The sequence below is a fragment of the Excalfactoria chinensis genome, chromosome Z (assembly GCF_039878825.1).
Source record: "Excalfactoria chinensis isolate bCotChi1 chromosome Z, bCotChi1.hap2, whole genome shotgun sequence".
In the NCBI taxonomy this organism is placed as follows: domain Eukaryota; kingdom Metazoa; phylum Chordata; class Aves; order Galliformes; family Phasianidae; genus Excalfactoria; species Excalfactoria chinensis.
The window spans coordinates 16,271,846-16,297,978 of record NC_092857.1 but is presented as its reverse complement, the minus strand read 5'-3'; the positions used below and the strand labels follow the sequence as shown (position 1 = coordinate 16,297,978).

At 38.2% G+C, this 26,133-nt stretch overlaps 1 protein-coding gene across 1 annotated transcript; it reads left to right on the top strand.

Moving 5' to 3' along the window:
* The first annotated feature begins 98 nt into the window (after positions 1-98).
* DHX29 (DExH-box helicase 29) lies at positions 99-23,629 on the top strand. Its single transcript, XM_072359609.1, has 27 exons — positions 99-307; positions 1,903-1,982; positions 2,721-2,834; positions 3,350-3,479; positions 3,862-4,004; positions 4,414-4,539; positions 4,992-5,118; positions 5,397-5,558; positions 6,194-6,359; positions 7,409-7,532; positions 7,940-8,536; positions 9,281-9,424; positions 10,877-11,053; positions 11,817-11,957; positions 12,845-12,989; positions 13,198-13,318; positions 14,010-14,094; positions 15,038-15,126; positions 16,037-16,165; positions 17,039-17,114; positions 17,744-17,968; positions 18,778-18,914; positions 19,286-19,379; positions 20,314-20,616; positions 21,147-21,278; positions 22,146-22,242; positions 23,070-23,629. Exons 1-27 carry the CDS (start codon positions 118-120, stop codon positions 23,123-23,125), a joined length of 4,110 nt encoding a protein of 1,369 aa, XP_072215710.1. The 5' UTR covers positions 99-117; the 3' UTR covers positions 23,126-23,629.
* The last annotated feature ends 2,504 nt before the right edge of the window (positions 23,630-26,133 follow it).

Sequence of the window (26,133 nt, the reverse complement as noted above, 5' to 3'; positions counted from 1 at the left end):
CGCAACCCCTCCCGCCACTGCCCGGGCTGCGGCCAATAGCAGAGGGCGGACGGCCGGAACCCGGAGCCGCTTCCACACACGCGCTCCCAGCCGTTTCCGCTTCCGGTTCGGGGCGTCATGGGCGGCCGTAACAAGAAGCACCGTGGCGGCGGCTCAGCCCACGCTGTCTCCGCTGCTAATGCGGCCACCGCTGCTGCTCGATCGCGAGCCGCTGCCGAGGCTAGTTCCGCCGCTGCCAATGAGGCGGCAGGCAGCAGAGCGGCCCCGCGGCCGCCGCCCGCCTGCAAGGAGCCCCGCGTGAAGCAAGGTAGCGGGGCCCAGCCGCGGGGAGGAGAGGCCTGGCCGGCCGGTGGCGGTGCGCGAGCGTCGCGCTCGGATCTGCTCGTACGGCGCCTCTGTCGGGGGGAGGTGGGAGGGAAGGGACTGGTCTGAAGTGAGCAGACCTGTAGAGTATTGCCCGGGCCCGGCCTAGTGGAGCTGCCGGGCCTTGCGCTGGGCCACCCTATCCCGGGGTATTCCAGGACGGTCTTATGGCTGCCTTCCACTGAAGAGGGAGGCTGCCGGCCCTGCTTGTGTTTGCGTGGCGTTTTTCCCGTATATGCACTGAACAGAGTTAGCCTGGGTTGTGTTCTGTATTCACGTGATGTGCCTTTCGAGGTGATATCAAGTGCAGGGCAGGCAACACCCCAGTTGGGCAGTAGGAGCAGCCAGGCAGACTGCTGGGAATGGCCCTGAACTGGTAGCCCACAGCACTGCCAGCTCCTTTCAGCACACCGGGTCTGTCAGATTTGGTCTGTGAGAGAACCACGTGATGGTCTGTCTGTTGGAGATCACCGCCTGTTAACATGATGTCCTGCAGTCCCTTTCACTATACTATGTTTTAGACTCACTGAGCCTCTTAGTACTTGCTCTGTTTTCTCAGATCTGGCTTCTGATGCCTTTCGCATGTTATGTCTATAATACTGTAGTTCTCTGTTGCTTTCAAAAACTGAGGAGTGGTCAGGTACTGCCCAGGGATGTGTTTGGAGCTGTTTGAGAAGTGTTTAGGTGTTGTACTAAAGGATGTGGTTTAATGGGGAAATACTGATGAGGTAGATGGTTGGACTGGGTGATCTTGGCAGTCTGACCTGGGTGATGCTATGATTCTATCTCATTTATATGCTGTGGCTGAAAACAAGTTGGTTTAAGTGAAAAGTAAGTTAGCATAGTCCTAGTACTGTACAGTTGCACAGAGTAATCAGTTTGTCAGTGTTTCACTGCTGTCTCTAGCTCCTGACCGGAGTTCATTACTGTTTTCTGAAATGCCTTTCTCTGGATCCAGTCCTGACCCAGCAGCAAACTGTCCTTGTGCACTGTGGCAGGCTGTCCAGTGCTGGCATGCTGTCCTGCCTTCCTAGTGGCTGGGAGGCAGCAGTACCTCCTAGAGAGCCTCACTCAGCCCACTGTTCTGCAGGGTGCTGGAATCTCTGAGGGAATTTGGTTTATGTGTAGTTGCACAGTACCAGAAACAGCATATGCATTCCCAAAAAGGTGACATCTAATAAATATCAAGCTGTGCTTTGAGACAGAGGCCAAAAACAGATGTCACCTAGGTAGCAACAGGTCAGGCATACAGTGATACTTCCAGAGGTTGCTCTTATATCCTCCCGTTTCAATTGTAGCCGAGTAACATAGCTAGTTACCATTTCTACTTAATATCGTCCTCAACTTCCTTCATTACTGCTGCTTGGTAGAAAGTCTTTCTGTACCTCTGACTTTATAGCCCTTATGCATGCACATGCTACAGGCATGATAGTCTAATCCTCCTCTGTGCTAACCTGTCATGTGCTAGATCTGCTTTAAAACTGTAAAAAGTGTTCTCTGTGTTCTCCTCTTGTAACTGATGGTTACTGCATTTTGCAGGTCCAAAAACTTACAGTTTTAGTTCACCAATAGATTCCAGTGCTGCTGCAGCTGCAAATCTAGATAAATCTATTCTTAAGGTGAGTAAAACAGCTTTGGTTTTTGTGGAACTATTTTACCTGAGAAATGTTTACTAATTGCTATGCAAGTAAGCTACATTCATGTATTAGAGTTTGGTGCTTAGAGGTACTTGAGGTTTTGAGTCTGCCTTGAGAAACAGGGTAAACTATTAGGGCAGAACACCTGATTCTGAGTAACAAAATATACGTTACATGCAGGGCATGAAGAATTGCATTTGAGTCTGCTGTGCATACAAATTTTTCTCCCTCGGTGAGGAAAAATGCAGATTTTATATGGCGATCTCTGTGGTAACTAAAGCTTCATTCATGTTTTAGGAATGCTAAAGATACTAGTTTTACTATGTCTAGATTTCTGTAAGCCAGATAAGGAAGATAGTCTCAAAAGATTGTCAAATGATCAAATTATTTTGTGTCATTTCTTTTGTAAGTGGAAAAGAAAGGTCTTCTTCATATATTAGGTTATTTTTTTCCTTACACTGAAAAAAAAGTAGTTTATCCCTTGGAGGTGTAAATGAGCATTCCTTAACTGGGAATGAATTGTTCCATTTCAGGTAGAAATATACAGTTTTAAAAAATAAATAATAATCTGTCCTTTTTGCAAGAAACTATTGCCACATTTGTGAAAAACTGGAGAAGTATGTATTTGAATGTCTGTATTCCCATTACTCTAGTCATGAAGAGCATTGAAATGTCATAGAAACTTGTGATGTTTTGCATTGACCCATTCCCCTTTTGCAGGTAATGATAAACAGTAATTTGGAGAAAAGGATTATTGATTTAATCAATGAACATAAAAAACAAAACAATGACAAAGGGATGATTTCTAGAAGACTGACTGCTAAGAAATTACAGGTAGAGTTTGAAATGGTGTCTTCTGTCCTTACTTATTCCTGTGTGTAATACAAGCTAGTGTACCTTGTTTTCCATTAATTTCATTAATAATTAGCCAGTGGAGTCAGTTAGCATGTTTATCAGAAAAGATGTCTCTGTGCTTTCAGTAACCACAATCACTTTTCAAACAGATAGAACTGAGATTATGGCCTACCATGCTAAGGATTATATTTTCTATTCTATTAGTTCTGTATAATAGCTGGAAAATTGCAGATTCATCCTTCTAACCAGAAAGTATGTACACTTTTCCAAGGATGAGAAGTGGCTTTATTTTTGTGTTTGTGTGTATCTTTATGGTTAAAATTACTATAAGCTTTGTATTCAAAGCAGGATTTCCTACTCCATCCTTTGATAAGTTAATTTCTCCTTGTTGTGTCCATTTAATATCAGTTATTTAGAAAATAGGGAGATAGGAGTGTGAGCCTATATTAAGTTGATAGCTTAAATACTAATATTTTAAAACTTGTAATTTATAGGATGTATACATGGCTTTACAAAGGTTTTCTTTTAAGACTGAGCACATTGAAGATGCAATGAAAAATACACTTTTATATGGCGGTGATCTTCATTCTGCACTCGACTGGCTTTGTTTAAACCTTCCTGATGGTAAGCATGGTGGCAGAGAACTGACTACAGTTTTTAATAGAACAGTATGACCTACTCTGATGTGAGAATACTTGACAGTGGTCAAATGGGTTGTCTCACTGAGACCAGTAGTCATAACTGTTCTTTTCCTAGTTGTACTGTTGACTGTTTTGTGATACTTTATAATCTTCTAGTTCTTTTCTTCCTACTTGTAGAGTTATTTGTAAGTCCAAACAGCAAGTATTGACCTACCTAACTGTTAAAACTTGACTTTTATTTCAGGCATACTGTTTTTGCTTTACATTCTTTTAGTTGGTACCCAACATGCTTTAAGTGATTATTTCAGTAGTCATTATTGACATAATCTGTGACCTGTTTTGTGTTTTTTTTAATTTGTTTTAAGATGCCTTGCCAGAAGGCTTTAGCCAGCAGTTTGAAGAGCAGCAACATAAACCTAGAGCAAAATTTTGTTCTCCAGTGTCACAACGTGAACCTCCACCTCACTTAACAGATAAGAAAAAGAAAGAGAATAGCCCTGAAACTAAGGTAATTGATGAAATTTATTTGTATGTGGTGGTAAGAGTGCACAAAATTTTCCAAAACATGGAATTTGCGAAAACTTCAGCACTGATATGGCAAAATTCTGAAAATAGGTTTCAATTAATAATTGTCTCATTATTTTAACTACACTGGAGCAGTCATGTGGAAGTTAACTTTTTTTCCATGTGGAGTCTTATAAATTCTGTAGTTCACTGTTTGAGTTAACTAATTGTAAGTCATTGCTTATTTTTTTTCTCCTGGAGTTCATTCTCTTCATGACATGAAAGACTGTCATTTGTACATGAATATAAATCAAGTTATATGATAAAATTAAACAGTAGTTTTCTTAACACTGAGATAAATGTCAGCACTTTTACTTACTGGTAATACTTGTAATTTTGGCTGCTCTCCCTAGGAGACAAATATGAAGGAACAGAAAGAAATGAGCATGAAGGAGTGGATTCTGCGGTATGCTGAGCAACAGAGTGATGAAGAAAAAAATGAATCTGTGAAAGAGACAGACGAAGAAAAGTTTGACCCAGTAAGATAGAATGTTTTATGGGAAGTCCTTCAAAAACTTAAGTCTAATACATATGCAACTTGTGCATCTGTTTGTTAAAAACTGCAGGTTTAATAGGTAGTCTGCTTTTAAGTATTCTTAAGATTTTACATCATTGCAGGCAACTGAGTGGAAATATGTTGGCAGTTTTCCTAAGCTGTTTTTCCGCTTTCTTTTTTGGATTGGGTTCAGAATATTGAATGCATTTTGCTGGAAAGGAAGAATTCCTTTCCTAATCTCTCTGAGATTTATTTCAGGGTTTGTAGAACCAAGAGGTATCAATTGTTAATTAATTACATAAATGAGGAACAGATAGGTTTTAAACTTGATATAAGGAATGATGTGTAACTTTCACTAAACATTAAAAAAAAAAAAAAAAAAAAAAAAAAAAAGAATACTATATTAAGCTTGTGATTTTTAACTGTTTGAAATAGAATGAAAGGTATGTACATCTGGCTGCAAAGCTTTCAGAAGCAAAAGAACAAGCAGGCATCTCCAAGCAAGACAAAGATAAGCAAGGCCAGAAGGTGGCACAAGAGAAAATAAGAAGAATTCAACAAGGTAGAACCAAACAAATTAATCTTTTACTTAGTGGTCTTTTACTTATGTATCTGTTAGTTAAATAGATTGCTTGAATAAGATTAAATTTATTTCATGTTTCACACCACTGTGTGAACTGCAGACTGTCCTGAGCTTATTCTTTTTGTGGGCATTAAATTAGAAAAGTCAATATTGTTTCATTAATTTGAGTTTTTGGGTTCTCAGTATCAATTAATGTAATTAATTAAACACAGATAATCAGCAATTGATTAGAATAAGTTATATTCTCTCTTTGACAGAAATGGCAATGCTTGAAGAGCATCCTGTCTTTGATCCAGCTATTAAGACATCAAACCAACAACAGAAGGAAAAGAAAAAAGTTCCCCCACCTCAACCTCAAGAAACCACTTTGAATTTGAGTTTGCTTGACAAACCTGATGGTGCTGCAAAGGAAGAAAAAGGTTTGAAAGTTGTTCAGCACAAGCCTGGCATGTACAACAGATTTACAGTATCACTTTGTTAAGGATTAAATGACATTTCATTGTGCATTTGTGAAGTTCTCATGTTGGGGAAAGGCAGGTGGGCTGTCTTGCTGAGCTAACTGATCTTAGAGGCTCTGTATTTAATTTTTTTAACGCTGACAAATTATTTCTGGCATACTGTTAGGTCTGAAATCTTGCATTTTTTTCATTGCTCTGGGACTTGTGCCTATTGCCATTAATTCACACCCTCTCAGCTTTCTGCACTATATACATTTTAAAACTACAAACTAATATGTTAGTTTTGGACAGAACACTGGTAAAAGCTTTTAAATTACTGAGCTATCAAATGATGGCAAAAAGAATATTGCAGTTAATTTCCTGCTAAATACCTCCTTCTGAAGAAGCTGGGATTTCTCTCAGGTATCAGCACTATTTTTATATATGTATATTTACATATATATATATTCTATTTATTTTATAGACCTGTACAGCACTTTAGAAAAATATCCAGTTCAATAAAAACACATTTGAATGAAAATTTTAAAATTCTTGATTGTAATAGAAGTAAAATAAACTTTGTGAAAATTAAAATGTGCATCATTTTACTCTTGTAGCCAAAAAGAAAGAACCACTAGATATAAGAAATTTTGATTATAGTGCTCGAAGCTGGACTGGTAAATCACCAAAACAGTTTTTGATTGACTGGTGCAGGAAGAATTTTCCCAAGAGTCCAAATCCTGCTTTTGAAAAGGTTCCAGTTGGAAGATACTGGAAATGTAGGTATGTATTTCTCATGATCTTTTAAATTTTCCTATTTGTTCATTTAAATATAGATATGCTGGCTACTTGTGTTTTGTCAGGTTGATCTGGATTTAAGTGGACAATAGGGTGTTTGTCCAAAGTAATTTTTGTCTAGCAGGGAGATGCTCTGGGTGGCTCTACAGAAGTAATTCTGAGGCTGGACACAATGGCAAAAAATAAAACTGGCTGATCCCTTAAAGGGGTTAATTTATCGAGCTTCAAATTCTGTTCTGAAGCAAATTCTGGGAGATAATTTTGGTCGACTGACTTCTAGAATTCTTGTTCAAAGCAACATGTTAAACCTTCGGTTTTAGTCATATGATTTTTCTTTTTTTGTTTGATAATCCACTTTTGGGATTTCTTTTAAAGTGGGAGTTGGAGAGTTGTGTGGGTGCTACCATTAATCTGTAACAAGATATACAAATTCTTTTTGAATGTGAATCTATACAGTGCTATGAAATAGAATATTATCGTATAAAGATAAGGTAAACATGGCATTACAAATTAGCAGTACTTCTTGAAGTTACTTAATTAAGTAAAATGAAAATGTCGTTGCTCAAGGTAGAAACTGTGACCTGTTTGAATGTACAGTTCCTCTGAGACTATATTAAATTTGACTGCAGTTGTGTCTGGCATGTATCTGCTAACAATCTGCTGAGATGCTAACATCTGTTTAACTATCCTTTCAGTATCTATTCTGTGTTAAGTAATTATACAAGTGCTTAGTCCTTTCAAAGCAACTAACCTTAATGGTGGTCTGTATGGGTATCAATACTTCTGTTTTAAAGAAAATGAAGACAACGTAAGAGCAGGGAGCACAAATTCTCTGCTGAAATCCCCTGAAACTTTTCTGCTATTCAGTCAAACATTATCAGCTGTCTCTGGTTACAAAAGATTATTGATTAACAGTGAACTTGCTTAGTTTCTCTATTTTCACTCCTTTTTTTTAAACAAAAAACATTAACATGTATGCTGTTTATATAGCTAACAAAGTCTAAGAGAAATGCCGGTATGAATTTGTCTTTAAGGGTCAGGGTTACCAGATCATCAGACGATGTAATGACAATGTGTCCTACAATCGTAACAGAAGACAGTATGCAAGCACAACATCTTGCTGCTACTTTGGCGCTGTATCATCTAACCAAGGGACAGGTAAGACACTGGTGGTTCTGTTTTCATCATGGAATCTCTTTGCATTTCTGCATTATAGTATCTGTAGTTAAATTCTAGAACCAGTTTACTTAAATTTTACTAGTTACATTATTTGCTTGAGCTATACCTTAATTTGCTTATACTGATAACAGTCACACATGTCACAACACATAGAGAAAAAGTTAATCTGTAGTAAAGCTGTTCTTACAGTGTTGTGAAGAACACAAGCTAGTTAAGACTATAAAGCACTGTTGATACCTATATTACTATTTTCATAGCTTCTGCTTTTAGAATAGCTCCTTATTCCATGTTTTATGATATCTGTTGGTATTCAAGTTCAGTTATGCATAACATTAACAATACTGTGAGTAGTATGCAGAGTAACTTTTTTATTTTTTCTCCCAAAGTCAGTTCATCAGTTGCTGCCTCCTACCTATCGAGATGTTTGGCTAGAGTGGAGTGATATTGAAAAGAAAAAGGAAGAAGAAAACAAAATAGAAACTAACAAGCCTCGTGATAACTTTATTGCTAAATTATTAAACAAACTAAAACAGCAGCAGCAGCTACAATCTGAAAAGCAACCAAAAGTATCTGAAGGTCCTGAGGATTCCTGGGAGAACCTAGTTTCTGATGAGGACTTCAGCAGTCTCTCCCTTGAGACTGTAGACGCAGATAATTTGGAACCTTCAAGGAATTTGTTCAGAAAGCTGCAGAGTTCCTCCAGATATCAAAAATTTCTGAAAGAAAGACAGGAATTACCTGTATTTAAGCACAGACATTCAATTGTAGAAACTCTTAAAAAACATCGAGTAGTTGTTGTAGCTGGTGAAACAGGCAGTGGGAAGAGTACCCAGGTGCCCCATTTCTTGCTGGAAGACTTGTTGCTGGATGAGGGAACAAGTAAATGTAATATTGTATGCACTCAGCCCCGAAGAATCTCAGCAGTGAGCTTGGCCACAAGGGTTTGTGAAGAGCTAGGCTGTGAGTCTGGACCTGGAGGAAAAGTAAGAAGTGTCTTGATTCCTATTTCTGATATTGATCTAATGTAGGGAGGTAGATACTTATTACAAAGTAAAAAACATAATTACTTGATTGTGTAAGGAGTAGTAAAATTTTATTTTTTTTTGCTATGTCTGCTGTTTGTTTTTTATGGATTGTCATCTGTAGACCTCTGGGTATGCATACATGATTTCTTAAGAAAAGTTAACAAAAGTGAAAGAGAGGAAGTGTTTCATTATGGGGATTGTCACACACTAGAGCAGATTGCTGTGGGAGGTCTGATCTCCATCATGAGGAGACAACTGTGCTGGATAAAGCTGAGCCATCAAATCTGTCTTCAGGTCTGCTCAGCTTTGAGGTCCCTTCCAAATAAGCTATTATTTTATTTGTAGAAGAGCAAGGTCCTGTATGTTTTGTGGTAGTCTTTGTGTGAAATTGCTAGAGGGGTCCATAATTACATTCAAAAAATATTTTTGAGAACTGCCAAGAACCCTTAAAAAGAATGCTGAGGTTAGTGTCTCTTTACTGCTCTGGAGAAATCTGCTGTCTTCTGACGTACATTTCCCCTTTTGTAACAAAGACAAATGTGTATGGAAAAGGCAATATGGTGGTCATTTAACATGCCAACTAGGTAGTAACTTGTACAGTATCAAATTTTAACAATGCTTAAATTTAATTTGGAGTATCTGTTGCTTGTTTGTTATTTTAAATTATTGCTACTTTTTAACATATTGTTATTTCTCTTAAAGAACTCCCTATGTGGGTATCAAATTCGTATGGAGTCAAGAACAGGAGAAGCCACTAGACTACTATACTGTACAACAGGTGTTTTGCTTCGGAAACTTCAAGAAGATGGTCTTCTCTCAAGTATATCTCATGTTATTGTAGATGAGGTTATCAGCTCTTTTTGTTCTACTGAAACTGTAGTTATCCTGGGCCTAGATTTCTAACACCTTTCTATAGATGATATGTACAAGATCATAAGAAGGATCTGGGGGTCTACAGGCCTGTCAGCCTGACATCAGTGCCAAGAAAGGTTATGAAACAGATCATCTGGAGTGAAATCATGCAGCATCTGTGGCACAACTTGGGGATCAGGCTGAGTCAGGGTGGATTAATGAATGGCAGGTCCTGCTTTACCTACCTGGTCTCCTTCTGTGATTAAGTTACCTGCCTGGTGGATGAGGGAAAAGCTGTTGATGTAGTCTGCTTAGGCTTCAGCAAAGTCTTTGACCTGTCTCCATAGTATTCTCCTGGAGAAGTTGGCAGCCTGTGTCTTGGACAGGTATACTCCATGCTGGATGAAAGACTGGCTGGAGGGCTATGCCCAGAGAGTGGTGGTGGAGTCACATCCAGCTGGTAGCTGGTCACAAGCAGTGTTTGCCAGGGGTCAGTACGGAGGCCTGTCCTTTTTAATATCTTTATTGATGACCTGGATGAGGAAACTGAGTGCACCATCAGTAAGTAAGCAGGTGACAAATCCGCACTTCCTTCAGTCTTGGTGTCTAGGGGTCGGAAGGACTGGCAGAAAGATCTGACAGGCAGGGTCACTGGGCTGAGCCCAGTAGGAAGAAGTTCAGCAAGACTATGTTCCAGCTTCTGCACTTTGCCTGAAGCCTGCAGCAGTGTCTGGGCTTCTTGTGGCCAGAGTGGCTGGAAGGCTGCAGAAGAAATTAAATGGACCTAGGGGAGTTGCTTGATACTCAGATAAGCATGAGCCAGTAGTGTGCCCACGTGGCCAAGAAGGCAAATGACATCCTGTCTTGTATCAGAAAAAGTGTTCTCAGCAAGGAGCAGGAAAGTGATTGTTCCTCTGTATACTCAGCTCTGATGAGGGCCACACCTGAAGTACTGTGTTTGGTTTTGAGCCCTTCGCTACAAAAAAGACATTGAGGCCCTGGAGCATGTCTAGAGAAGGGCAGTGGTTAGGGGTCTGGAGCACAAGTTGTATGAGGAGCAGCTGGGTGAACTGAGGTGATTTAGTCTGGAGATGAGGAGGCACAGGGGAGACTCTTATCACTGTCTACAACTACCTGAAAGGAGGTTCTGGCAAGTTGGGGGTCAGCTTCTTCTGTGTAACTAGCAGCAGGACTACAGGGAAGGGAACTCAAGTTGTGCCCGAGATTTCTGTTGGATGCTAGGAAGATTTTCTTCTCTGAAGGAGTGGTTGGACACCGAAGTGGGCTGCTCAGGAATGTGGTCGAGTCATCCAGTGAATGTTTAGATGTTGTACTAAGGGACATGATTTAATACAGAAATACTGGTAGATGGATGGTTGGTCTGGGTGATCTTGGAGGTGTTTTCTAGCGTTGGTGATTATATATGTTTTTTTTTCCTGCTTCTAGGTGCATGAAAGAAGTGTCCAGTCTGATTTCTTACTAGTTATCCTGAAGGAGATCTTGCACAAGCGTTCAGACCTGCATCTGATTTTGATGAGTGCTACTGTAGACAGTGAGAAGTTTTCCAGCTATTTCTCACACTGCCCCATTTTAAGGATCTCAGGGAGAAGTTACCCTGTTGAGGTAGATGAATGTTTCTTTGATTATAAAAGACACTCTGTATGTACTTATAGAGTGTTTGCCTATGTAGTATCTATAGTAAATTTAACTATGTAATTTTTGTAAGAAAAATAGCTTAAGCGTGTATTTCAATGACTAATAGACTCTTTCCTTTTTGAAAACTTAAAATTGTTTCACTGCTTTGAATTGTAATATTGTATGGTTTTAGTTTCTTTTCTGGTAAGTTATCCATTGATTTACAGAATAAAGGAGTTGGAAGGAGCTTCTGAAGATTATCTAGTCCAACCCCCTTGCTAAAGCATGTTCCTTAGTGTAGGTTGCACAAGAAAACATCCAGGAAGATTTTGAATATCTCTAAAGAAAGAGATGTAAAATCAGTTCTTGCTTGAAGGCAGCAACATTTTTATTTTTCTCGCTTCATCCGAGACAGCACAAAAAAGAGAGAGGTTGATTCCTCTGGTCCTTTTCACGTACGTGGGTGGATACTTCCTACGTGCACCAGTGCAATGACAAAGTTGTATGTTTCTCATACTCGTTATAGGCTATGATGAATGCAATGTTGATTATTATATGGCGCATGTTGAACTCATTGGTTCTAAATTAAGTTTTTCAAAAATCATGAGAAATTAAGCCAAATTTGCCGAATCTATTACAACGTTAAAAAAGGAAAGGACACCCTGTTCAGCTTTGTATGTAAGCCTTAAAGAACAAAGAAGTTGCTGAACAGGCTTTGACTTACCTTTTTATTTCTTTTGGGATTTTGAAGGTTTTCCATGTTGAAGATGTAATTGAAGCAACTGGTTATGTTCTAGAAAAAGATTCAGAGTATTGTCAGAAATTCTTAGAGGAAGAAGAAGAAGTAATGATAAATGTTACTACAAAAGGCGGAGGCACTGCAAAGTATCAGGTAAAATAGGCATTTCTAGTTTCAGTTTTAGATTTGTTTTATTACTTTGAAGTACATATAATTAATTGGATTGTGTAAAAGGGAATGTTATTTCAGCAGTTGATTCAAGACAGACACAGTAGCTCTTCTGCAGTGGAAATAAAGTATTTACTAAATATTATGTCCTTATATTTTTCGTCTCCCAATTCCTTTATAGCTGTCATAATTTTGATGTATTTGACACTGAGTTCTGTTGTTTCTCTTGTGCAGACTCCCAGCTCTAGACCTGTAAACAGCATCAGGGAAAAGCATTTGAGTTAGTTCTCCCAAAGAATTATTCTCACTAGTGAACTGAAAAAGAAATGACAAGGCCACATCCTCTCAAGATCCTCCAGCTTGGCATGCCAAATAAGATGATTTCTGTAAGACAGTAGAGCTTTTTGGATCAACAGGCTATGATTAATACTATAACCATTCAGCAATGACAGTTGTACGTGCTTCTGAATTACAGCTCTTGAATGAAAGAGGTTACAAATGTCTTTTGACTTCAGGCAGCTTTAATTTGTTCATGTCTATCAGACAACTTTCTGCCTTGAGGTTTCTGCTTGTACACTTAGTTTGGTGTAATGACACAGGTGTATGTGGAAGCTTGCAAGTATGCGTCTCTGAGATATTTATAGGCAATGTATAGTTTGCGGAACAAACATCCTTTATATATACACTGTTTATGTAGATGTCTTTGATTAAATCTAACTCTCACTGATGTCTGCATGAGGTTAGTCAATTAATTGTTGTTTATCACAAATTCTACTTCAAGGGGCCTAAAATGAGTGACAAATAGACATTCTCCTCTTGTTTTAGAACACCAAATATATGATTTTCGTTTTTTTTCTTTTCTTCCTGTCTAGGAGTATGTCCCAGTCCAGTCTGGATCTGGTATTGATTTGGCTCCTTACTACCAAAAGTATAGCAGTCGGACCCAGCAAGCAGTGATCTATATGAATCCTTACAAGATCAACCTTGAACTTATTTTGGAGTTGCTTGCATACTTAGGTACTTAAGATGTTTATGTACATGTGATTGCCCTTTCTACTTACTTTCCTGTGTTTACTAGTAATAAGAATGCTTGTATTCATTTTTATGTTGAATGCCTAGAAAGGTAAGTAAAAATAAAACACTGCAGGCCTCAGAAATATTTCCTGTTACCAGATGAAGCTGTTCACAAATACGATTGTCTCAACTATTTGTTGTAACTTTCCAGATACAAGTCCCCAGTTCAAGAACATTGAAGGTGCTGTGCTGGTCTTTTTACCGGGCCTTGCTCATATCCAGCAGTTGTATGATCTCATTTCAACTGACAGAAGATTTAGCTTGTGTGATAGGTAATGTAAATATTCTCTATAAAATTAGCTGATTAATATGACTAATATATTCATCTTTGTCTTTATGGCCTGCCATTCTTGAAAGCAATTTTGATAATTGCGCCTTTGAGCCTACTTTACACTTACAAATATATTTATTATGCAAAAAAGAGAAGTGCTTAGTGATGGTACAGTTGAAACTTATGGGTAAATAAAGGATAGTAAAGGTATAACATATGAATATTTGCTGTCAAATTCTAAATATTCATAGAGGTACTTAAGGTCTAGAAGAGCAGAAGCCATAAATCTGTGTCTGACTCTTTCTGAAGACTTCTCTTACTTGTCCCAAGCTGCTTATGGTTATGTACAAAGCTTCAGTGACAGTCCTTGTCTCAGAAGCATAGTGTAAAGAGCTCAGACTTGTTCCGATTTTTGCTATGCTATTTGTGTAAATTTATCTAGAGTTCTACAGTAGTACTAGTACTTCTGCATTATTGTTAAAGAAAAAATCTCTATAAACTAATGGTGTTTGCAGTACTATTCTTAAAATTGTAGTAAAACACCGAAGGTTTTCATGCTTAATATGCCTAACTATACAAAATTTTTATTTTCTCTAGTGTCCATTCTAGTTAGTTTCTCCAACTTTTCTCTCATTGTTCTGATCTTATTGTATGGTAGTATACATATTGATTAATGTCATTTCTTATTTTAGGCACAGATTGGTAGCTTTGCATTCTGTTCTTTCAACACAAGATCAAGCAGCTGCGTTTACAATACCTCCTCTTGGCATTAGAAAGGTATGATACAGTTAAAAAGGCAAAGTAGTTCACTGAAAGAAATAATTTCTTAAAATTATATCATACAGAACCACATGACAGACAGTTGTTCTTAGAACTTCCTTGCTAGAAAGAAGCAGTTCTTTTTTTTCCAGCAGAGGGCCACAGAGATGTTAAAGGTTGTGGAGCATCTCCAATATGAGGAAAGGCTGAGTAACATGGGTCTGTTCAGCCTGTGGAAAAGAAGACTGAGAGGGTATCTGATATATGTTAATAACTATATAAATGGAGAGGGGAGGCAAATGGTGTGTAGCAATAGAGCAAAGAGTAATGACCTAGCACGTGAACATAGGAAGTTCTGTACTAACTCTTGGAAGAACTTATGTATGGTAAGGGTGACCAAACACTGAAATGGGTTGCCCTGAGATTGTGGAGTCATCTTTTGTGGAGATATTCAAGTCTAGCTGGATGCCTACCTATTGCAGGAAACTGCTTTAGCAGGGCTATTGGAGTTGATCTCTTGAGGTTCCTTCCAACTCCTGCAAGTTTGTGATTCTAAGCTGGTGCTGTGTAATAGATAACATGCTACAAAAACCTTTACTGTAATCAGGTAAACTCTTAAACTTAATGATTTTTCAATGAGCTGTTTTAATTATTGCTTTTCTATAATTTAACTACAGTCATAACTTGTTATTTCAGAAATAGTATTTTGGCCAGGCTAGTCATGTTGGCTATTTTTATCAGGTAGTAGCTCTTAGAAATCTTGATGGAGTATTTTAAAAAAATGTGTTTATGAAATTCACTCAACTTCTGATCCCCTGTTAATTGAGGAAAACAGAGTCGTTTTCCAACTCATGTAGTTATAATGCTATGTCAGATTGCTTAGGAAAATAATTCTAGGTATTGACTTCAAAGATGAAAACTGACTTTTCTTTGTTCTTTTATTTTTGCTATTTTATTTCAGATTGTTTTGGCAACAAATATAGCAGAGACAGGTATTACAATACCAGATGTTGTCTTCGTAATTGATTCTGGAAGAACAAAAGAAAACAGGTGAGGGATTTTTTTTTCCATCACTAACATGACTGATATTACTACTAATGTTTGCAGGCTAGCACTGAGGGTGTTTTGTAATATCTTTATTAACCTACAGATAAAAAAGATACTAAACTCATATAGTGGCTTTCAATTTAGGTGCAAGATTGGGATAAAGTTTTGGATTTTCAAATGACATAAAGAATAATAAGGGCAGCTTCTTATGGAAAAGAATCATCATGATTAAGTACTCATTTTGAAGTAAAGTAAAGCATTTTCGTACTATGCCAGGCTTTAAGGGTTAATGTTTTTCATCTTCAATACAAAGTATACATGGGAATACAAGAAAGATTATTCAGAGCATAAGCTGTGAAGCAAGATAAACAGCATGAGAAGACAAGGCTGAGAACCAGGGACATCTCTAGAAGATGAGAAAAGCAAAAGGAACAGCCCATGGCTCTCTGATCGGATAAGCACCGTATGCACAGTTAGGGATCGTTTGTGAAATACTTTGTTGACATGTAAAGGCAGATAGGGAAGTTCCACAGGAGAATGGGAAGGCTAGAAGATTGTGAATGTGCTTATGTTATGTGATAACCTGTAATAAACAGTCTGGATCTTTGACATCTGAGTCCATGTCTGGTTGCCACAAGTATAACTAATTCTAAACTGCTAGGGAGATTAACTTGATAAACTAATGCTACAACTCCTTCCCAAAATTTACACTTTTGTTCATCAGTGGTATCCGAGGTTCTGTGATATGCAATACCCAGGTCTGCTTAGTTTTCAAACTGAGCACCATATTCTCAAGTAAATACTAATAAATATAGTTTTGATTGACAATTCTTTTTAGTCATTTATTAAATATACATCAAAATTTTAACTCTGAAATCTGAACAGGCACTTGCTTTATGATTTTTTTTTTAAGGTATCATGAAAGCAGTCAGATGAGTTCCTTGGAGGAGACTTTTGTTAGCAAAGCTAGTGCTTTGCAACGCCAAGGAAGAGCTGGGCGTGTTAGGGATGGATTCTGTTTCCGAATGTACACAAGAGACAGGTACTGTGCACTTGTTTTGGTAAATCACACAAATACTGTTGTCTTTGTTCTGAGAAAAACAAGTTTCATTGAAGTTTTGTTTTTTTTTTTCATTATGCAAACTAGAAAGTCAACTGTAAAAGTGCAAGCAAGTTGAAGATCTTCAATAAAGTGTTACCTAGTCTTAGTTTTGGTTCCTTTTTTATAGTAAATTGTATTCTTTACATCCTTAATGTAAATGTTTTCTAACATAACATTTACATTTTTCTAACATTAAAAAAAATAAAAAATAAAAAAAAGTGAAAGTAGAAGTGTGGTGATATGGAGCTTAAGGAATTGTCTGCTGCCCTGCACCAAGTGTATACAAATGTTACCTCCTGAGCATCTTTTTTTTTTTTTTTAAATCTTGTCAGGCAGATCTGTAAGCTTTTGAAACGGTGCCTACATGGATAAGAGAATAAGTCAAATTATGTGACAAGTGAAGTTAATGTTACTGGAGTGGAATAAAATCTTTCCTGCTTCTCTGGAGCAGCAGGACCCTTAACTTACTATAACTTTGCCTTAACCTAAATTTCATTTGAAAGTATTCTGAAATCAGTGAAATGTGCATTTTATCCACATAAAGCTTCCATTTCAATTTGAGAGCAATGCATTTTAAGAATTTGTTTTTGAAAATTAGGTCTTTACTGCCTTTTCTTCATTTTCACTAAAGCTCTGCCTTCCAGAATACCATATGTCTTAATTTAATGAGCAGTTTATCCATGCATTAGAATACATGTTCTCAGTGTCACCAAAAAGAATATTCCTAAAGAATGAGCATCTGGGACCTGAGGTTACAACTTGAATTCTAATGCTAAACTGCACACCCTTGATTCCTTGTTTTTGATGTTGCAGGTTTGAAAGCTTCATGGAGTATTCAGTTCCAGAAATATTACGTGTGCCTTTGGAGGAATTATGCCTTCATATTATGGTATGGTTTTAGTTCTGAGATTACTGACTTTGTTAGCTAAAAGGGGGCTTGCTAAGACTGCCTTAATCTGGTATAGTTAGCGGAGTTTCTCCCACCCTTGTGTCATGGAGAATCCAGAGCATGCTGAATGAGTGAGAATTAGATCTGAAAGTACTCAACTTAACTGCTGTCTGAGAAAGCAAATTCAGTTAAATATCCTTTGAACTGAGATCAGGTGAAAGAAACAATTCTGTGCCCATTTCCCTCATTCTGAGTAAGTGCACAGGAAAACTACTGCTTCTGCTGCAGAAGAAAGATTTCCCACCCCCTCTGCACTGTTTTGGATCTCGGGATTGTTATGCCAAGCATTTGTAAGGTGCTTGTATTTAAAATGCTGGGTTGATCAGCCTCCATGCCATAGTAATCTTTCTGTACAATGAAGTTATGTAAACTTAGTGTAGGGAGGCGTCTTCATTCTTGTAATCAAGAGATTGGCTAGGAGAGGAAGGAACATGGGGTTTTGGCTACAAGGACAAATTTTCCAGTCTCTTTTGTAGCTGCTGTAAAAGTTTGTTAAATTACTGTCTTTGTTTTCACCTGATTTTTGTTAAAGTAGACTTTATTCTGAAATTTATTTGTTTGTTCTGTAGAAATGCAACCTTGGCTCTCCTGAAGACTTCCTTTCCAGAGCACTAGATCCACCACAACCACAAGTAATTGGTAATGCAATGAACCTGTTAAGGAAAATAGGGGCTTGTCAGCTAAATGAGCCCAAACTGACTCCACTGGGCCAGCACCTTGCAGCCCTTCCTGTCAATGTAAAAATTGGCAAAATGCTTATATTTGGAGCTATATTTGGCTGTTTGGATCCTGTGGTGAGTAAACAAATAGTGCCATGCTTATCTAAATTATTTCCATACTAGTTTGCTTTTTTTTTTTTTATTATTTAAGAAAATGTTAACTTTTTATCCAGTTTATTGCAAAATGGTATGCTGAAACGATGAAATATGAAGTTAAAATATGTTACTTAAGATGAAGGTATCTGAATATCCTGGGGGGAGGATATAATGTAAATGTTCTTAAACTCCAGTTGCCGTTCATAGGAGAGTAGTCAAACTTGGTCTGCAGTTCTCACAGATATGATGTCAGGGGTTATGATGCTTGTAGAAGAGGCTCTTAAATATGAGCAGTACTGGTCTGGATTTGCTTGCAGCTGATGTAGGCTAAGAATGTTCTGAGAGAAAGTTACTGCAAATGAACTTGACACAGTATCTTACAATGTGAGCACTGTGGTGTACTTTACACTTTCAGCTATTCCTGGATGCATGCAAATTGGAGGATGCATAAGTATGTTAGCTGCCAAAATCTGAAAATCAAAACTGTTGTGTAAATCAAAAATTCTCCTGTTAATGTGGTGTAACCTAAACCAGATGTTGTTTAATCTGTTGACTGTTGCTGTATCTTATTGCATATTCCTGTCATGTGACAAACCACTTCATGTGAGTTTTGAGATTCAGTACTTTAGTTTTGTCACTATTGGACAGTGTGTAAGTTGTCTTTAATATAAATAAGTTAATTAGAAATTATGAAATAATAATGTAAGAAAATTTAAAGTTATTTGTGTGGTACATCTGGAACATTACAGTACAATACTCTGAACTGTTTTATGCTTTACTGACTGCAGGCAACCTTGGCTGCTGTTATGACAGAAAAATCACCGTTTACTACACCAATTGGTCGGAAAGATGAAGCAGATCTTGCAAAATCATCTATAGCACTAGCAGTCTCAGATCACATTACAATCTACAATGCTTATTTGGGGTAAGTAATATTTTCTTGTTCTTAAGACAAAATGCTTGTAACACAAGTAATGCAGTTCTGAAAATAGTCCTTATGAAGCACCTTTTGTATGGTTGCACCTGAAGCTTTTCTCATCAGAAGAACAATAGATTGTTAAACATGTCAACACAAAGGATAATTTGCTTGGTACCATATTCTTTAAAATATGTTTGCTCTTGTACCATTGGCATACTGGTTCTTTTTATCCTAGGCTTAGAGGATTTTTTTTTTTTTTTTGGTCTTTGTGCTTTGTTGATCTGAATATTGAGTATCGTAATGCAAGTATGGAGGGAGTATTATTGCACTCTAAATGCTATCCTTTTTGCTGTAATAAGATGGATTTTTTTCCTTAGGTGGAAAAAGGCTCGGCAAGAAGGAGGACATCGTGCTGAAATGACTTACTGTCGAAGAAATTTCCTTAATAGAACTTCACTTTTAACTCTGGAGGTAAAAGAAATAATTACGCTCTGGACTTGATTCCCCTGAAAACATCCTACCCTTTTAAAATGATGATATATCAAAGTTCTTATTTACATAGATCACTATGAAAGCTTCCTGTTGATTCTCATGGGAACTACAACAGATGCAAAGAGCAAAATAACACTATTTGATGTAGCAGATTCTCAGCTACAGAACACTTTTTCAACATACTCCACTGCTAGCTGTGTGTTTCTACCAGTTATGTACATACAACAACCTGCATTCTCTGCTTGTCAAGATCTCTACCAGTGGAGATAATCCCCTGTCACCACTACTGAAATTCACCACCCAGCTCACATCCTCTGTTTAGTCTCCAGAAATGTTCAACAAGCACTGATGAATGTCAGTGGGTGTAACTTTTCCACATGGAAGAGCTCAGTGACACATCTTTTCTTCATCTGCACGTACATGTCAGACACTGTTTTGTCAGACTGCCACTTTGCTGCTGTCTGTTGCATGGCAACAGAATTAATGGAATATTGGTGACAATCTCTACTGCCATATCATTGTCATCTGCCTCTCTCATGGGCCAACATAATAAAGTAGGAGACATTACTTTCAGAGTAGTCGTTGTAGATAAGACCAAAAAAGGTCAAAACAAGTCAGCTTGCTAGGGACTTGTGAAATGCATACTCTCAGGTAGCTGTGTCTGCACATACACTTGTTGCTCATGCACATCCTTGCAGTTATGTGCTCTGGAAAAATTTGTCTTTATTTCCATCAGAAAGTAAAAATTTGTGAATTAAAATACTAACACTGCCTCATTCTTAGATGAGATCTGTCACTCAGTTTGAAAGATAAGGCATAGTCTTAAATAACCTCATAAGGGCAGATTTCAGTATGTACCTGTTTCAAATATAGAGTTTTACTATTAGTTTTACTATCACTTTACTAATTTCAGGATGTGAAGCAAGAACTCATAAGACTGGTCAGAGCAGCAGGGTTCACAGCACCTACAACTCAACATCGGTGGGATGGAAATGGAGCCACGCAATCCCTGTCTCTCCATGAAATTGCTCTTCTTAAAGCTGTGTTGACTGCAGGGCTGTATGACAACGTAGGAAAAATAATGTATACAAAATCTGTGGACATCACGGAGAAGCTGGCATGCCTGGTAGAAACTGCTCAGGGTAAAGCACAAGTACATCCTTCCTCAGTAAATCGAGACCTACAGATGTATGGATGGCTTCTTTACCAGGAGAAGGTAAAGTTATGGTTCTATCAAAGAGTTAACTAGGAAAATAATTGGTAGTGCAAAACTGGCATTGCACCTCTAAGGTTAAATAACATACACTAGTGTAAAATATATGTGAATATCTGGTTCATCTTTAAGAGTCTAATCTCCCTAATGTCCATTATTCTATGAACAGTGAAACAAACAAGACTGACTCCTCTATGTGAAAGTGCACCCTTCTTGTTTCAGTTTGTTCTTTCCACTTGTGAGAGGCTCCAGAGCTAGATGTAACATACAACATTTATCACAGCCTTATCCAGAAAGGAGACGTGAAATTTAAATTTTAAACAAGGAAGTTGTAACACTTAACCAGTTTCCTAGTCACTTGAAGTGGTTTATATCTTTATGTCTTCAGTGCTATAGAGAAGGTAAATGCCACCAACTATTGTGTATAATAATTTGTTTTGATTGGGTTGTTTAAGGACAAAGTACTTAAATTTGATTATGTAGATCTTAGGGATTTCTGTTTGGTTTTAATTCTCGTGTTTGTTTATAAACAGGTGAGGTATGCAAAAGTGTACTTGAGAGAGACCACTTTAATATCACCCTTCCCCATTTTGCTTTTTGGTGGGGACATAGAGGTCCAGCATCGGGAGCGTCTCCTGACAGTTGATGGCTGGATCCATTTTCAGGTGTGCTGGAGTGGTAACTAGTTTTTATGTTTCCAGTGACTTCTTTGTTCCAGAGTTGATGTTTAGTCTTGAAATCCTGCTCTTGAACACTGTTTATTTAGTTTGAAGGGAGGGAAGGAAAGGAGAGAATTCAAGGGAATGATGGGAAAATGTGTTTAGTGAAATCTCTACAGTTGGCAGGACAAGTAGTCTAATAATGTGCGACTTATTACAAATCACTTCCCTCTCTTCAGGAAGAAAGTCAGTGTTCTTGCAGAGAAGGTATTTGAAATAAAAACTAAACCTTGCTACCTGGTTGCTTGGTTTGGGATGGGTTTATCTTACAAATTTAAGATTTATTTGGGAGTGGAAAAACTGAATGCATTTTCTTACTGTATTTTTGTAGACAAACTGAAACAGGTCACTTGCCAAAATCCTCTGTGTTGTGTTAAGTAGCAAACAGTAGTTACTTGATTACAGAATTCTGTGCTTCTGGGCGCCTTGGACTATAGTCAAAGAAAGCTGTAAACTGCAAGTGCTTTCAGCTTAACCCTGGGGGAAAGAAAAACAATTAGGAAATAAAGGAGGATACAGATATCAGTTAATAAATTCCTTGTATGCTGGTTGTTTGATACGTATAGGAATGTTCTTCTGTTCTTTAGACTGTGATGCTACTAACAACAGCTGCGAACAGATTAGAGGGCATAATATAAGCCTAGTTTATTTCATAGATATGCTATCTGTGCGCTTAAACCTATGCAAGTGCTTAATGCTTGTAGGAATATTGTTATGAACACCTGTGTACATGAGGTAGTTCTTTTTATCTATGTTTTTGTGCAGAATACCTTTGGCAGTTGTGTAAATGTTTGTCTTCTCTGTTCTTTCTAGGCTCCTGTAAAGATAGCAGTAATTTTCAAACAACTGAGAGTTCTCATAGAGTCTGTCTTACAGAAGAAGCTTGAAAATCCTAAAATGTCACTTGAAGGTAACTTTGTTACTGCATTGCTGTTATAGTATTTACTAAATGGACCTTGTGGCAGATCTGATAAAGTGCTGATACTCTAAAGCTTCAACAGGATCAGTGTAACCTGAACAAAATTTCATTATCTTCAGAGAAATTCAAAAGTTCAGTACAGTTCCTCTGTGCTATTAAGCTCATCCAAAGATGCATGGTGATCTGCACAACTGTTATTTCAAACATATTAAGATTGTGGTAGTACGTGGTGAAATATACTTGTCATAAGAGAAATAAAATTACATGTGATGGATGAATCTTACATGTTATCTGAGTAATCTCACAATTTAGGTTAACAGGATGAAACTGCATGTCTGCTTCCTGAAGTAGGGGATGGAGGAGCACAGCTTAAGTGTTTGAATACTAGCTGTTCAGAAGAATATTGTAGATGGGGAGAAAGTGAGCTGCATTGTGCTAATGTGCTTGGAGTTGCACAGTCATTTTCTCAGTTTATTTTGTGTAATATTGAAATGACCATGATAACCAGTTCATATATATATATATATACATATATATATATGTATATATATATGTGTATATATATATATATATATATATATATATATATATATATATATATAGCTTGTTAATTGCAACCTGTGGACAGAATTTGCTAGCTTGCTCCCTGGGTGCTCATTGTCTTACATTACAGTCCACTATAACCTAAAATAATCAAATTTTCTTTAATTTTCTGTGATAGCTAGATTCATCTTCTGATTTACTTGGGTTTTTAGGGGGAATCTGTTTTTAAGCTTATTCTTTTTTACTTAATGTTGTGTTTGTGTTTTCTTTCCTAGATGATAAGGTTTTACACGTCATCAAAGAGCTGATAAAAACAGAGAATGGTATCTGAAACATGGACATAAGAAAGAATCCAGAGCTTTGGTAGTACCAGGAGAAATACACACTCCAACACTAAATGAAAGTATTTAAATGATAAATGTGGTTAATACTAGTTATGATGTGGGAAGTCTGCATGATTTCTACATAGAACTTACATTTCTGTATCATCTTTAAAGATGAATGTGTACAGATTAATAATTTTATCCTTTTATGCCAGTGCCATTTATCAGAATGTATGAATGATGAAATCACAGAATGGCTTTGGTTGGAAGGGACTTCAGGGATATTGAGTTACAACTTCCCTCTTGTGGGCAGGGTTGCCACATGTTAGATCAGACTGCCCAGAGCCCTGCTTCATTCAGCCAGGAGTGAGGCAATCACAACTTCTCTGGGCAGACTGTTCCAGTGCCTCATCACCTTCTGAGTAAAGAATTTCCTCATGGATCCCCTGTAACTTAAATCTCATTTTAGTGTAAAAACCATTCTCCACTGACCTGTCATTATCAGACAGTGTAAAAAAAACAAACAAAAATATATAAACATATAATAAATAATAATAAAAAGGGAATTTTTATTTTATTTATAAGCTCCCTTTTTAAGTACTGGAAGGCTGCAATGAAGTCCCTCCAAACTCTTCTCTAGGCTGTTGAACTGCCTCAGCATCTATTTGTAGGGGCATACTCTATTCCTCTTTATCTTCATGGCTTTCCTTTGGGTCTGCTCCAATGTTTTCATGTCTTTATGCTTCTGGGGGCTGCAGACCTAGATGCAGTACTGTAGGTGATGCCTTACAAGGGCAGAGCAGAGGGGGACAATCACCCTGCTGGCCACTTCTCTTTTGTTGCAGCCCAGGATACAGCTGGCCTTGTCTGCAAGTGTACATTGCTGGCTTGCCTCAAACTTTTCAACTACCAGAACCCCCAAGTCCATTTTTTCAGGGCTGATCTTGATGAGTTCTTCTCCCAGTCTGTCCATGTGTCTGGGATTCCCCTGAACTAGGTGTAGCACCTTGCACTTGTTGAACCTCATTAGGTTCATCTGGGCCCACTTTTTAGCTTGTCTGGATCCCTTTGAATTACAGACAGATCTGCCATGATTTGCCATTGGTGAAGCTGTGCTGGTTGTCTCATATCACATCCTTGTGTTGCATGTGCCTTAACATAGCTTTCAGGAGGCTGTTTAATGATCTTTCCAGGCAAAGGTTTGGGCCTGTAGTTCTTAAGGGTCTTACTTCCACCCTTAAAAGTTGGAGTGATGTTTACATTTTCCAGTTAGAGGAGACAGCCTTGACTTTTCAAAGATGATGAAATGTGGCTTGGCAACTACATCAGCCAGTTCCTTCAGGACTGGGTACCAACAAATTGTTGAGTTTCATCGGATGGTGTTGGACTTGCACTTAAAGTGGAAGAGTCTGTGTTTCCTGCTTAGAAATTTAGGGATGTAAGGGATGTGGGAAGGTTGACTACCAGTGTGGATTGAAGCAAAGAAGTTGTTTGCATACATTAGCCTTCTTCCACATCTGCTGTTGCCAGTTATCCCTTCTCATTTATCAGAGAGGGTACAGTCTTCTTATTAGGCTTTCTCTTCTGACAAATATAGCTACAGAATCTTTGTTATTTTTCATATCCTTTGCCAGGTTCCTTTCCATTTCTTTCTTGGTTTTCTTGATCTACCTCTATACATACGTGGACAGTATCTGTGTCCTCTTCCCAGAACACTTGCCCCTGCTTCCACTGCTTGTGCATTTCCTTCTTATCCCTCAATTTGACCAGCAGGTCTTTTTTCAGCCATGCTGGTTTCCTGCCTCCTTTGTTTGATTTTGTATGCTTGGGGATGGAGAGCTCTTGCACAGTCAGAAAAACATGCTTAAAATCTGCTGGCTCTCTTCCGTTCCTTTGTCCCTAAGGGGATTCCCAGGGGATCCCATCCAGTAATTCCTTAAACAGATGGAATTTTGCTCTCCTGAAGGTGAGGATCTTGACTCTGCTCTTTGTCAGGCTGACATTCCTCAAGATCACAGACTCAACCAGGACATGGTCACTGCAGCCCAGAACTCCATTCATTCTTAATTAATGATGTTCTTGCATTGGTGAGCACCAGCTGGAATAGTGCTTCACCTCTCATTGGTTTGTCTCATACCTGGATGAGGAGGTTATCCTCTGAAGCAAGACCTTGTCAACAGACTTCTCCTGATCAGGCAGCCTGTATTAGTCCCATCCTAAACTTTTGCCCACAACCTCTCAACCTGATCCCAGCTGTTTCTCGGAGGCAATTTCTTGCAGTCTATCCATTTGTTAACATAGAGGGCATCTCCCCTCCCTGCCTTCCTTGTCTATCTCTTCTAAAAATCTTGTAGCTCTTGAACTGCATTGTTCCAACTGTGCAATATTCCCACTGCATTTTCATAGTAGCAGTCTGGTTGTAGTTTTCCAGTTATAGCATGGCTTCCATCTTCTGCTTTTGTTTCCCATGCTGCATGCATTGATGTAGATATACTTCAGCTGAGCTCTTGGTCACATTACTTTCTAAGAGGAGCCCTCCTGAATTCCTTTAGAACAAATTTGAGTTTTTTTTTCTCTGCTTCTTCCTAGAGTGACAGCGTACCTTGGGTCTTCCCTGTTACTTAGTAATGCATTTGCTTCTGCCTATGAATCTAGCTTAAAGCTCTGTTAGCAAGTCCAGCCAGCATGCTGCCCAGAACATTCTCGTCCTACTTGTTCAGTTGTGTCCCATCTGATATCTACATTCGCTGTCCCTTGAAGTTGTGACTGAGGTCAAAGAACCCGAAGTCCTGAGTGTGGCACCATCCACATAGCAGTTCATCCACCTGGTCAGTTCACTTCCTTCTTCCTGGGTCCCAGTCTCCTGAATGATGAAAGCTGAATGATGAAAGCAGATTCTTTTATATAAAAATGGCTGTGGCCAGCTCCGGCTTTTCTTTGCTTCTATTATACTGATCACCATTAATGGTGATGCAGACTGTACTAGTAATTCAAAATTGGGTCTTAAATCTCAGTA